This window comes from Cornus florida, unplaced genomic scaffold (genome assembly GCF_030987335.1).
Source record: "Cornus florida cultivar Cherokee Brave unplaced genomic scaffold, ASM3098733v1 CherokeeBrave_3.0.0_Hap2_Chr07, whole genome shotgun sequence".
Classification (NCBI taxonomy): domain Eukaryota; kingdom Viridiplantae; phylum Streptophyta; class Magnoliopsida; order Cornales; family Cornaceae; genus Cornus; species Cornus florida.
This window is the reverse complement of record NW_026775577.1, coordinates 41,878,919-41,893,634: the sequence shown is the minus strand read 5'-3', so window position 1 is coordinate 41,893,634 and position 14,716 is coordinate 41,878,919. Positions and strand designations below refer to the sequence as shown.

Here is a 14,716-nt window from a genome sequence, read left to right as displayed (position 1 = left end):
CCATTAGAATGAACTATGAATTCACAGGATTCTAGAACTGTGTTTCTTTCTTGGTCTTCCACTGTAAAGATTCACCTTAGCTACCTTATTCAGTATCCCGGCATATGGTTGTCGGGGCAGGCAGGTTTAAATATATATGTGTGTTTCTTTTTAAGTACCAGAATTTCATTTATTTTGGATCTTTTCTGCTATTACTAGCTGTTTAATTCGTTGTTGTGTTACTGATCTCATTCTTCCAACTCATTATCCCAAATGGCCACTTGTTTTACTGATAAAAGCAGTGCAGTATGCACAAGGTTTATCAGATACTAAGGCAAATGATCTATTATTTCTTCACAAGAAAGAAGACAAAAAATCCTGTGGACACTAGTGAATAGACCTTCCTCTTTTCCTTGTGGACTATTATTTTCTTCACAAAAAGGAAGACAAAAAATCCTTTGCAAGTAATACCTAACCTTTTTAGTAAACCCATAGGTTGCTCTATAATACCTAACTTTCTACCTCACATACACAACAACAACCAACAACTTCACAACAATCAACAACAAATACCAATCAACCACAACCTCCACATATGATGTTCCCATACTCCCATCTTATATCAATGCAATAAAGTAAGGGCCACGACAAGGACCCATGCTTTCAACATTAAAGTAATGGCCACGACAAGGACCCATGACTTCACATAGTGCTAATTGATAAATGAACTGCATTAGCTAGTAGAATTCAAAACAAACCTGCCAGAGATGAAGATTGAGAACCAGAACTATACTCCTAATCTTACTTCAAAAGTAATGGTTTTGTTATGCTCCTACTAAGCTGGTTAAAATAGATCATGTGAGGAAAAAAATTAAAAATGTAATGCCAACATATATAAAAAAAAATAAAAGAAAATAAAATCAGATCATATGTTAATTACTACTTTCCGAAAAAAAAAAAAAAAAAAAAAAAAAGAGAAGAAGTTAATGAATGACTAATTGACCTCTAGAACTTTTACATATTTGGTAGGCCATAAAACCATACTTGTGCGAGCATCACGAAGATAAAAAATTCCAGATTGGTTTGCTCGATACAAAGGACAATCCTTGTCGATGACATCATTAATCCAAACGTTCCAAACAATCTGGACCGACTGGAACATAATCATCTGATAGTGCATCGAGATCTGTTGATGCAATCTCAGCCTTGGCAACAACTACGCCTGATCCATTAAAGTGTAAAAGCTCACACATGTAACCTTGTAGATTAGTTGGAATAGGATTTGGAGTAGCATTGGACTGAGAAGCAACACAAGCATTTTGGGACTACAATTCAACCAAAACATAGATTAAACATAATTAGTTCTTCATATTCAAATGACATATTGACAGGGAATTATATGTATATAATTATGTTTAACTTCACTATAAATTGTAATACTAGTTATAAGATTTACCAACAAAGCTTTCATCTCAACCATCATTTCAGCTTTGATTTCATTCCTCATTTCATCTTTCATGTCATTCATCATTTCTTCCATTCTCTTTGTTTGCTCCTTCTGATAACCAATTGCTTGCATTTTTAAAATTGTAGCTTCAAAACCGAGGCCTCTAACCCGTCCTCGACGTTCGGCACCAAATACGTGAGTGACTCCATCATCTTGAAGAGAGCTTGTGCCTTCAGGTTGGGTTTGGGTGTAATCTCTCATTTTTTGCTGAAATTCCATAATTTATCAATGTTTGTAAACAAAATACATGAAAATAACAAAATACAGATGCGTAAGATGTATTACCACTGCCACTCCTATTACATCATTCAAAGGTTCCTTATTCTTCCTCAAGTGACCTGCAGTCCACATATTGACTCTTGATATAGAGTCGGGCGCATTACTTTATTTTTTCTACACAAGACAATAAATAATGCAAAAGACATGAGTTTATAACATCATAGCTATAGTTATTTGAAATAGCATAAATACTTATCAAAAAATTAAAGGGCTGAAAAACTATTCAAGATGCTCATTTGTTGATGAAACAAGTCTGTAAGTATCTCGAGCATGTCCAATCTCAAAAAAAATTACCAAGTTACCCCTCTGTCACAAGGTATACAGACTGTGTAAAAAGGGTTCTGCAGAAGCATTGCTAAAGTTGAGTTTTGAACTGATTTGTGTAATAAACTTGTTGTGCACTGTGTGTTGATGTTATGGGCAAGTTTAACATGCTGATACTATGCTGTTAGAACCTATCTTGAATCTCTATTTGACCTACATTGCTAAGTGAACTCTCAAACCTCACTCCTTTTTACTGAATACTAAGCTGAAGATTATAATTGAGTCTATAAATATAAGTTTTAGGACCATATGCTTTCTTAAGGCTGCTATTCTAATACATCAAAGCATAGGTGAAAAAAAATGAGAGAGCATAAATCAACCACAATAAACAATAAGAGTAAGTACCACTTACCATTTTATGCTCTAGACGAGCATACCCCCTACGACTTGTTGTGTGTGGTAACTTTTGCATACTTCGCAAGTCTTGAAATTTTTGTCTCTTTGCCTATAAATAAATAATATAATTAATATTTTTTAAAGAATAAAGTTACAAGAGAACATAATTCGATCAATATTGTACTTACTTTGTGGTTATCAGAGAGTCAATCACTGACGAACTATTGCCACTCTTCAATTGATTTTATATTGCCAGGTCTCAATGAGTTAATGACTTCTGTGTTACCTTCCGCTTCAATTATATCGTTGGTAAGGCATGATTTGTAATCACTCCAACTCTTTCCCATGCTTTGAAAAGTTGATTTTCTATGACAATCAAGCACTTCAAATAGTTTCTGCGTTGAGTGTAAGAATCAAACTATCAATAACAATATCATATACTTTTGAGTATATTTATGTTTTATTTTCTTTAAACTATAATCTGCAAACTCAACAATCAATAACAGTATTGTATACTTTTGGTGATTAGATGTTGAAAATAACATACCTTTATAGCTACCCATGGGAGACGTTGTTTATCTTTTAAAGCTTTTTTCTAGTCTTGACATGAGATTGGTACATTCTCTCATGCTAGTACTCCACAACTACTAGAAAAATTTTCGCTATTCGGACCAACTAGCTGCCCTCTTTCATTGAATTGAATAGGAAGTGGTGAATCAATGACTATTAATTTTGCCTGACCTCTACCTTTATGAGTACCCTTTGCCAGTAGAGGTATTTGTTGTAGCCTCATTTGTAGAGGAACTTCCACTATCATGATCGAGTGGAAGTCCAGGAGAACCTCCAGATTGTCCACCAGGAGAACCTCCAGATTGTCCACCCAACTGTGTGTGGGGAGAGTTTGAATCTCGCTCTGATATACTAATCCCCTCATTTCCTTGATTCCTTAATGTAATCACAGTAGCATTTTGCTCCCTTCCTCCTTTTTTTGGAGCCATTTTGGAGGACTTTATGGACAACACATGCAAAATAAGAAAAGAAAACAAACCATTACAAGTTAATATAAGGCATAAAAAAAAATTAAATAAATGTGTATTTTACTTACTTTTGTGGGACCACGCATGCTGAAATTTAGCTATCGTTTTCCCTCTTCAATTTCCTCCTCCCCTACTCTTATAATGAGAATGACCTATTTATAAAAACAAAAAGATAGTTATAAGAGATACACAAGATGCAATGAATCAATTAACATCATTATATATATATATATATATATATATATATATATATATATATATAAACAGACACATAATAAAGATGACAAATAAACAACTCATGTCCAATAGCTAAACAATCTGAATTGTGTCAACATACAAATCCAAACCTACAAAAATTAGAAAACCATGTTTAAATTGTTCAGATATGAAAAAAAAAATATATATATAGTTCTTTTGTTCAGAAAACCTAAATATTTGATAGGCAGGTTGAGGTCCGAAAAGCAGCTCTTTTGGGTATGCATCAATATGCATAGAAAAGCTAGGAAAAAGAGACAAACAAAAGAAACTGCAGACACTACCTGTGAATTACACGGTCATGCCTTCACAATCCAACAGCACATAATGTTCATCCCCATCATCATTGTTTGAGTCCAATCTTGATACATCTAATGGCATAGAAGATGTATAACTATTTTCTTCAAAAGACTCCAACTCATTAAAACCTTTTGGTGGTGCTTTAAGTACAACATACCAATTGGATGTTTCTTTGTCCCTTGAATAAAAAACTTGCTTAGCCTGTGAAGCAAGAATAAAGGGATCTTTTTGAAACTGACTTTGACCTTTATGAAGGTTAACCAATACAAATCCATCTTCAACTTTGAGGCCATTTCTAATGTTGCCCATTCACAATCAAATATTGGAACTTTAAATGTGTAGTAATCTAATAAAAGAATATCTTTTAAAACACCATAGTAAGATACTTTTCCAACAACTTGATTTGTGTCTCTTGCACTGAATTGACATATTGTTTCCGCTTCAATCGAAACACCACTGTCTTGTGTGCTTCTCTCCATATTCTTAGTGTGAAATCGTTGTCCATTAACAATATATCCAGAATGTGAAGTGACTTCTCTTCTAGGCGCATTTGCAAGACACATAATTGTATCAGACACATCATTACCAGCTGCATCAATTACTTTTGCAAACTATGAACAGAAAGTCTCCATATGTTTCTTTTGTAACGCACTTTCATTCTTTATGAGACGCCTGTCCATATGCTTAAGCTCTTCCAAATGTTTTCTGTAAGACAAATACTATAACTAAGTTTTTTTTATATATTAATATAATAAAATAAATTAATTAGTCGTGACATTATCCCACTTACTCTATATACGGCTCCACCTCGGCATAATTGAACAAGACATAACGGTGAGCAATCTCTAACATGTCATTTGACATCATTTTCGGGATCCCTTTCAAAATTGGATGGCCATCTACTGTTGTTTCGCCTTCAAAATCCTCATTTCGTGAATATCTCACCCCTATTTCAGAAGCTTGTTTGATGTGTTCACTACAAAACCGCACACACTCTTCAGCCAAATAGCCCTCAGCTATGCATCCTTCAACTCTCGCTTTATTTCTAACATATCCTTTATAAACCTTCATCATCCTAAAGCATGTAAATACAATAGACATATGTTATCAAATTACATATGTAACTACGTAAAAGAAAGAAAATTTGATAGAAGTACCTCTCAAATTGATACATCTAACGAAATTGTACTGGTCCACAAATACGAGCTTCGCGTGCAATATGAATAGTCAAATGAATCATAATGTCAAAAAAGGATGGAGGAAAATATCTTTCAAGCATACACAGAGTCTCAGCAATTTCCTTTTTCCTGTTTTTCCAATGAGTTCTTATCAATCACCCTTTGACATACTTTATTAAAATATGCACATAGTCGAAATATGGCATTCCTTGGACCCTTTGGTAGAATATCTCGTAACGCTACCGGTAGTAGTTGTTGCATTATGACATGATAATCATGAGACTTCAAGCCAGTAAACTTGCATTCATCCAATGATACATGTGTCCCAATATTTGAACTATAGCCATCCGGTAGTTTTAATTGTTGTAATCGCTTACAAAAAAGCTATTTTTCTTCCTTCTTTAGTGTATGAGGTGCTGGTGGCAAGTAATGTTTCCCTTTTGACTCTTGTGGGTGTAAATCTCCCCTGATGCCCATTTCCTTCAAATCCATTCGAGACTTGAGTCCATCCTTTGATTTTCCTTTTATGTTCAATAAGGTCCCAATAATACTCTCACAAACATTTTTTTCAATATGCATTACATCTAAATTATGACGAATGAGTAATACCTAAAAACAAATAAAGATAAATAAGTTTTTTTTAGGACATATTATGAACTGCAATATAAATTAAAATAATGAAACAAAGTACTATTACAATTACTTACCTCCCAATAAGGTAAGTAAAAAAATATAGATTTTTTCTTCCATGCCACAGTTCCCGTTTTTTTCTTTTGTTTTCTCTTTCCACCTATTTGCTTGACACCTAGTTTTATCTTTCTTTTTTGCCCCAATCATTTTAAATATTTTTCACAACATGAAAAATTTCAGTCCCAGACAATCTTTTAGGCCTCCACCTGTGTTCTTCACTCCCATCAAACTAACTCCTCTTTTTCCGAAACTGGTGAGTAGGAGATAGAAATCGGCAATGACCCAAGTAAACAGTCTTAGTACAACAATTCAATCTATTTCAGCATGTGTCATCACTACATATTGGACAAGCTTTTTTACCTTTTGTTACATGACTAGAAAGGTTACTATAAGCTGGAAGGTTACTTATTGTCCACATCAAGATTACCTTCAAATTAAATTTTGACTTTGCAAATGCATCATAAATTTCTACACCTTTATCCCATAGCTCTTTCAAATCATCTATAAGTGGCTCCAAATATACATCTATATCATTCCCCGGTTGCTTCGGCCCTGGGATTTGTAATGTCAACATCATATTTTCTTTAGACATGAGTACTAATGGTGGAAAATTATAAACCACCAACATCACTGGCCAACAACTATATGCTGAACTAAGGTTACCAAATGGATTAAATCCATCGGTTGAAAGGCCAAGTCTCAAATTTCGTGAATCTGATGCAAAAGAAGGCCATGCTTTATCTATCTCATGCCATGCAGGAGTGTCAACCAGATGTCGCATCTTCCTATCTCGACTTCTATGTGTTGAATGCCACATTACTTGTTCTACTATTTCAGGGGACCGAAACATTCTTCTAAATCTTGGTAATATTGGAAAGTACCGTAACACCTTAGTTGGGACACCATCTTGAACTTTCTTAGTGCGTTCATTCTCCTTCCACCGCGAAACACCACATTTTGGGCATTCATTAATGTGTTTATTCTCTTTTGTAAACAAAAAACAGTGGTTCTTACAGGCATCTATTTTCTCATATCCTAAATCAAATGTCTTCAAAATTTTCTTGGTTTCATAAAAGCTCTCAGGAAGTTTGTTATTATCAGGAAGCATATCCCCAAAAAATTTAAGAAGCCCGTCAAAACATGTATCCGATAAATTATGCGCTGCTTTGTGCTTATATAAGGCAACAATTGCAAACATAATTGTATACTTTGTGCATTCAGGATATAAAGGGGTCTCAGCATTTTCCAATGCCTTCTGAAACTCAGCCTCTCTTGTTTCATAGTTAAGATCCGAAACACCATCATTGTCATCCTCAAAGAAAACATCTCTATACATCTCATATGTCTCTGGCATTTCAACATCATTTCCATCATTTCCATGTTGGGGAGATTCACTCGGATATTCCCCATGAAAGTACCAAGTCATGTATGTTGGATCCATTCCATGTTCCACTACATGACCATATTCTGTGTCAAGGTGTTGGTGTACTGAATTTCGACATTTATTACAAGGGCATAGAATCTTATCTGGATGCCTCGCATTCTCTTGAGCCCAATTGGCAAACCTTCGTGCTCCTTCTATATACTTTGGATCAACTCTATAAAATTAAAGCTTTAACTTTTAATTAAATATAAAATTAGTGTAAAAGATTTAAGTTTTATAAAAACATTCCACTACATATAATAACCTGTAAGAGATGTGCATCCATTCTTTATCCATCACTATTTTCCTAATTATTCAATAGGAACCTGTCACAAAAAGTAAATTATGAAATATATGATTATTCCATGGTGTGTGTGTATATATATATATACGAACAATAAACACAATTTGTAAAGGTGCTAATTCCATGAATCATGTTTAAGCTAAATGGGTTTCATAAGCAATTTGTAATATTTTCAGTTTATTGGAAACTTCAAATTTCTCTATTAAGAAAAAACATAGAGATGGGAGCAAATTATTGGTCAATTCAATCTGCCTCGCTAGTTCAGCTTGCTAGTAAATTTAGGGATTAATTTTTTAAGTTCATGGATATGAGGATTTCTAATTCAAGAACCATACTCCTAAAACTATTTAGGCATTTGATGAATAAAGAAAACCATGGTAATTGTAGCAACAAGATCATGAGCTTAGTTTTTGTATTTGTAATTTGTCTTGGCATAATTGATCTAATAATGAAAATCTCTGCTTGCATCTCAAAAAAAAAAAAAAAAAAATTTGCAAAGGAAGAAAGAGATAAAGAAAAAAAAATAATAGAAAACTGCATACATCTAGTTCAGCAGATGGACATTAAGTTAAGATTATGAGAAATTACATTCTGGTAACAAGTAAATACAGGAGGATGAATGCATATAGACGCAACACCCAAATTGAATAGATAAAAATATGAAATTAAAAGAACTTACCAGCATAAAATCTTTGAGTCAGATACTTAATGGCGTTCGCAGCATGTTCTTCCTCTATAAACTGAAAATAAACAGTACCTATTTTTCATTAAAGCAAAAGTGATATTATACAACAAATCAAACAAGAAGCACAAGAAATTTTTGAACACCACCAAGCAAGCTGGGAGTGGGTACATAAAAGGGAGGTTTGGGGCTGATGTAATATTCTTCCAAATGTCACACGAGGTCTATAATTATGGGTAAAAGTGGCAAGAAACCACACATTTTTTACTGTTTTGTTGTGATTAAAAGTTGAACAACTTTTCATATTGTAAAAAGAAATTCAATATTATTGTGATTAAAAGTTTAACAACTATAGCAAGAAATTCAAATTGTAAAAAAAAAAAATTCATATGAAACTAAAACACTACATAGTAGAAGCTAATACAGAAACATTCCTGTCAAAACATAAATAAATAAATAAATTATAGAACATTCAAAACAAAAAAGGGTGGTTCTATTTATTTTCTTGCAATTGTAACTAATTAAATAGCATACCATCAATCCATATCGATATATATATATATATATATATATATATATATATAGAGATCAAATAGTATGTGTGTTTGCGAATGAACAAGTGAATAGAACACTCGATCATATTTCTTTCTAGTGGAGCCGAGACTTTTGACTTTATGCCAACCTAACTAATCCATGAGGATAAGTTCATATGTTCTGATTCTTATCTAAAATAAGTGTCAACTTCAAAAAAAAAATAAAAAATTCAACAGTTTATCTCTACTAAAAATAAAAATATTGTACAAAAATATAATTGATTAAAATGACTTTTTGAGTGACAAATCAAACCGATGGTTTAAATTGTTTTCTTCTCTCTAATTCTTCTAAACTGGGTGGATTTTATCCTTTTCTTTATCCTATGCAATAAGTGAATTATTAATATATTCTCTCTAATTCTTCTGAACTGGGTGGATTTTATCCTTTTCTCTATCCTATGCAATAAGTGAATTATATATATATATATATATAACAATGGTGTGGTAATTCGTGCAGCCATTGCTCGGTTGGAGCATGTATGTGAGGCATCGCTACTAGAGGTGAAAACATTGTTTTGGATTATGAACCTTCTTCGGCAGTGGTCTTCAATGGGCTGTGGAAATTGAATATGATGCTTAAGTGATTGTATCAATTTAATCCATGATATTGGTCTCTATCTTATTGGTGGTTTTTGTTGATTGTAATGCTCTTGTTTAATTTTAAGTAATATATTCTCTTTCCCAGGAAAAAAACAAAAGGGCAATATTTACTAAATATTAATTAACCTATATCAGTTACAAATTGAAACAATAATATCAGTCTTTTTCTATAAAAAAAAAATATTTTTGTAAATTATTATTTAAATTGGATAGTATTTTTTATACAAACATTTTATAAGCTTAAATTCAACTTGTAGGGGGACAAAAGTCAATATTGGTTTACCATGGAGGTGTTGGATTGCATCTCATAATTTATATTGTTCTATTTGTCATGCATAGGGAGTCATTTCGTTTTATTCTTGTTAGCATTTGAGCCTGAGCTTCTAGTGTCTAAAACGGAGTTCTCATTCAAACTGCAACTAGTGGCATATGTTGATTTGGAATAATTCGATCTAGTAGTACTATTTCTCATTATTTGCTCATTCGATACTTTCCAGTAATTTGTCAGAACATTTCAGAACACAAGATTTCTGTTTTAGGTCTTGTAAGAGTTTTGAGGTGCTTTTAGATATTCATTGTTGCATTTTTTTTTTTTTTTTTGTTTGTTTGTTCATTATACTTGTGGAATAGGCCTATATTTAGAGGCCTTAAAAGGTTTATGATGAAGGGTGGCAAACTTGAAGGTTAGTTTTACAAGGAACTGGGAATACGAGCTGATTTTATCCATATGTATTTGTACTATTTCTCTCAATCCTCCCAGTGAACCTTGGTTGTATTAGGCCTTGTTGTTTAGCCAAATTTATGATTTTAATTTTGTATAGATGGATAATCTGATCTCTTTTTTTTCAGCACTTTCTTGTAGGGATGTTTTGACATTGTCTCACTACATGGGTCATTCACCCCCACAGAGGTTGAGGGATCCAGATTTAGTAGGGCTGGTTCCTTGACCATATCTTTGGCAGGCCCTGACGGCCGTCTCTTAACGGGTGTACTTAGAGGACTACTTGTAGTTGCCAGTCCTGTCCAGGTAAGTTCTTTTTTCTTTCTAGAAAGGGAAAAGACAAGGCTACAAACCTGGCTGCTTCTCCCTCTTTCTATTTTTATAAATATAGATGTAGATATATTTTCTTTTTTCTTTTCCATTGGGGAGTTAGAATGGAGGGGTTGACTTTATTCTATTCAGATTATTTGGTTAATGAACGTGGCTATGGATTATATTCCTAACCAAATATTAGATAGCTGGATGTCTTCAAAATCATCTTTGGCGGCTGAATGATTTTACTCTCTTTAAGTACTCTCGAGTGACATTGGATGGAAATTCCTTACTTGTGTAATGAACCATGGTTCATCGCTTTACTGACCCTTTTCTTTTTATTTCAGTTGATCCTCTAATTCAGAAACTTACGCGCCTCTCTATGGGCAGTTTTTTGAAGTAAAATAATCTGGAGATAATGCATCCTTTTTCGCTATAGCTCCACCACAGAACCTTTTATTTCTACTTTCATTTTCGTTTTCAGATACGATGACAATTCAGCTCACATATATGGAAGAGGAGGGAAAAATAGTGCAGATGGTGGGAAATGGGGAACCATAATATAATCCACAATCCATAAACAATGGAACTCAATGATGTCCCCAAGGCCTTTTTGACAACTTGCACAAAAGTGCTTACTAAGAAAACATCTGAAACTGAAATGCAACAATTGTAGAAGGAAAAGTGAACATAATCATTTTCAATTGTTATGGTTTGGGAACAAAGACACAGCCAAAATCCACCAGGCCATTAGCCTAGGTGGTATAAGCATACCCTCTCCTCCCTAATATGGGGGTGTTTGACATGTGAGTTCTTACCTAACCAAAAGAAAAAAGAAAAAGAAAAAGTGCCACACATGCTTTATCAGATCTCAACAGGAAAAGGAGAAACATATAATTCAACCATTGTGCCTTGGCTCAAGTGGCGAAAGCATGGGTTACTAGTATAGATTAAGATACGCCCTAAGTTCAAAGATTGCTTAACCAAAGCCAACATAAAGAACATAAATTAGACGAAAAACACAAGAACAAATGTTTACTACTGAATAGCAAAATCATAAAGAAAACACCAGTTGTCAGTACATACTGTGAAGGAATTGCAAGTGCAACTAGAATTACTAGAGGGGGCGACTTCAAACAAATTCCAAGAGAGTTCTTCCACACCACAAGTATTTTTCCAATTATTTTTTAACATTTAGGTGTGTATGATTTAAATCAAGCAAAACTCCTCTAATTCAGAAACTTACGCGCCTCTTTATTGAAGCACACCTAGTGGGCTTTTTCTTAGGAAGCTAAGGGTTGAAATGTGTATAAAAAGGTGAGTATGCAGCACTCCAGTCAAATTTTCATCTGGGCGATCGAATTGGACCAGGTATTTTACTGATTTTATTTGTTACACATAGTGGGCAAAATTGTGGACATGTGGCCGACTACAAGACTGTCATGTGGATAACTAAGTTGCTATATTAGTGGAGTCAACCCTAACTCTAATGTGGAAGTTGGTTCAAGTGGGTTGTAAGTGATGGACTGTTACAAGGGACATATTTAAAACCCACCACTCCTAATGGTTCGGAAACTTGATCATCTAGGTAAGAGCCACATATATAAAACCCCAACATTCAATTTGCAGAACAAATGTATACGATATGAAACTTAAAAAAAAAAATTGAATATTCATTTTTCATTTTAATATGATGTTAAAGCTACATATAAAGTTATTAATATGATGTTAAAGCTACATATATAGTTGCTACAACCACCATAGTTTTACTTCAAAGAACAATTACATGTAGTAATTCACAATTAATTGCAGAAGCCTTACATCTCTTTCTATTCACTGTGGAGATAAGACTTCTCACAGTACTCAACAGCAGAATAAAGTTGAGGCCTTAAGTTCTTCAGTCCTGGAAGTTAAAAATTATGGTTCAGATTGGAATTAGTGCAACAATTCACCATCAAACTGCATACTTCTCATACAAGAGAAATATTAAGGAAAATGCAGGGCAACAAAACATATGTGAGCGCGAGCATTGTACAATCAAGAATAAGAATAGATTCCAACAACTTAATTGGTCAAATTGCAAAGGGTAGAGTTACATTGCATTGGAATAAAATACTGAAATTTGAAGATGCAAAATGATTTTTTTTTTCTTGCCATATATTTCAAAAAGATGCTTCATAATATTAATAATATCCAACTTTATAGATTGCACTAAAATTAGCAGCTTGTTATAGTACCTATCATGTGGTTTTGCTATTGTAACCTTTTCTCCTGGTTTATGCAAAAAAAGAGTGACAAACTCATTTTTTTTAAGTTAAAAGTTGGTGAATTTAACAAATATTATCATCCATGCAACATTAATATCTTAGAACCAAAATATCCAATTAACTATAGCTTTGTAAAGGAACTTGGGAATTGATAGCTAAAGGTCCAAAAAACCTAAGAACTTTTTTGTTCTCTTTGTGTCTATTTTTAAGCTCTAAGTTGGTTCAAGTGGTTGTAAGTGATGGACTGTTATAAAGGACACATGACCGACGACAGAATTGTCAGGTGCAGGAAATTTTCTGTTCTCTTTGAGTCTATTTTTAAGCTCTAAATCGGTCAATCAATGGAAAACAAAAAAAAAAAAAAAAAACCCAAATCTAGTCACAACCAAAACAAATCTAGCAAATAAAATCAACAATAAACCATAGAAAACAAAATATGCATGTGTTAGCCCTAAAAATTGTTTAAGAAATAGGAATTGAAGAAAACCCTTAAAATGTTTGAGAAAGAGGGATTGTAGATTACCTGAAGAATGAAGGTAACTCCGGATCCTCGGTTCTAGAGAGTAAAGAGAGGATTGAACAAATAGCTGTGTTGGTCTAGGTAAAAATTCAAGCGAACCAGAACTTTCCTTTCACTGTCAAACCAGAACTTCAAGCGGAGATGGAGATAGATAGGAGAGAGAACTTCAAGCGAGGCAAAGAACTTCAAGCGAGGCAGAGATTTGAGATAGAACTTCAAGCGAGGCAGAGATTCGAGATAGAACTTCAAGCGAGGCAGAGAAAGGAGAGAGAACTTTAAGCGAGGCAGAGATAGGAGAGAGAACTTCAAGCGGAGATAGGGTAAATGATCCGGCCTCCTCAACAGAAATAACGGAAGAAAGAAAACTAGGGCAAAGATGGAGCTGGGTGTTGTCGGCAGAGTAAGCAACAAAGTGGACTCGTGGGAAAGAAAGAAGGGCTTGTGGGAAATAAAGAAGGGATTGGCTTATGGTTGGTGACGTGGAAAAAAAAGGGTGGGCTATTCACTGTAGCTATTTTGTGCGCGCGGGAGACGAAAAGAGGGGGCGGGATTTTTATTTTTTATTTTTATTTTCATATTCACGGGAGGAAAATTGTCCCTTAAAAATATATTTATCTACGAGAGGCCTTTTTCCCCGTTAAGTGAGGGCGGGATTTTTTTTTTTTTAATTTTTATTTTCATATTCACGGGTGGAAATTACTCTCTTAAAAATATTTATCTACGAGAGGCTTTTTCCCCGTTAAGTGAGGGCGGGATTTATATTTTTTATTTTTATTTTCATATTCACGGGAGGAAAATACTCCCTTAAAAATATTTATCTAGGAGTGGCTTTTTCCCCGTTAAGTGAGGACGGGATTTTTATTTTTTATTTTTATTTTCATATTCACGGGAGAAAAATACTCCCTTAAAAAATACTTATTTACGAGTGGCTTTTTTCCCGTTAAGTGAGAGCGGGATTTTTATTTATTATTTTTATTTTCATATTCACGGGAGGAAAATACTCCCTTAAAAATATTTATCTACGAGAGGCTTTTTCCTCGTTAAGTGAGGCCGGGATTTGTATTTTTTATTTTTATTTTCATATTCACAGGAGGAAAATACTCCCTTAAAATATATTTAATCTACGAGTTGCTTTTTCATTCGTAAATATATGTAAACATTAACGGGCCTCTTTAAACTCCCGTGAAAACGGTTTTTAATGAGGATTTTATTAACATCCCGTGAAAACATGACCCTTTATGTGTAAAAAGGGGCTTCTACGAGAGAAAATAAAAGATCCCGTAAATACTACGTCGTAAAAGCCCATTTTTCTTGTAGTGCTTGCTTGCTTGATGTTGAAATTTTGGAAGATTGCTTGGAAATGGTTGAAACATTGCATACTTGAGGTAGTTTTCTCCCAATGCTTGTTT

At 33.8% G+C, this 14,716-nt stretch overlaps 1 protein-coding gene across 5 annotated transcripts; it reads right to left on the bottom strand.

Moving 5' to 3' along the window:
* Nucleotides 1–838: 838 nt before the first annotated feature.
* Nucleotides 839–13,748, bottom strand: LOC132267108 (uncharacterized). Of its 5 annotated transcripts, XR_009468863.1 has the most exons (14): nucleotides 13,311–13,748; nucleotides 12,342–12,423; nucleotides 8,292–8,352; nucleotides 7,574–7,634; nucleotides 5,175–5,804; nucleotides 4,808–5,092; nucleotides 4,002–4,722; nucleotides 3,531–3,614; nucleotides 2,973–3,432; nucleotides 2,614–2,820; nucleotides 2,442–2,534; nucleotides 1,772–1,879; nucleotides 1,436–1,693; nucleotides 839–1,304 (listed from the first exon to the last, which is right to left on the bottom strand). XR_009468863.1 is itself a non-coding variant. In XM_059768163.1 (7 exons), exon 1 carries the CDS (start codon nucleotides 7,324–7,326, stop codon nucleotides 6,205–6,207), a length of 1,122 nt encoding a protein of 373 aa, XP_059624146.1. In that variant the 5' UTR covers nucleotides 7,327–7,560; the 3' UTR covers nucleotides 2,442–2,534; nucleotides 2,614–2,820; nucleotides 2,973–3,432; nucleotides 3,531–3,614; nucleotides 4,002–4,722; nucleotides 4,808–5,092; nucleotides 5,175–6,204. The 5 variants fall into 5 exon arrangements, 1 of the variants encoding a protein (XP_059624146.1); XR_009468864.1 differs by lacking the exon at nucleotides 7,574–7,634; XR_009468865.1 differs by lacking the exons at nucleotides 5,175–5,804; nucleotides 7,574–7,634 and having other exon boundaries at nucleotides 13,311–13,746.
* Nucleotides 13,749–14,716: the final 968 nt, after the last annotated feature.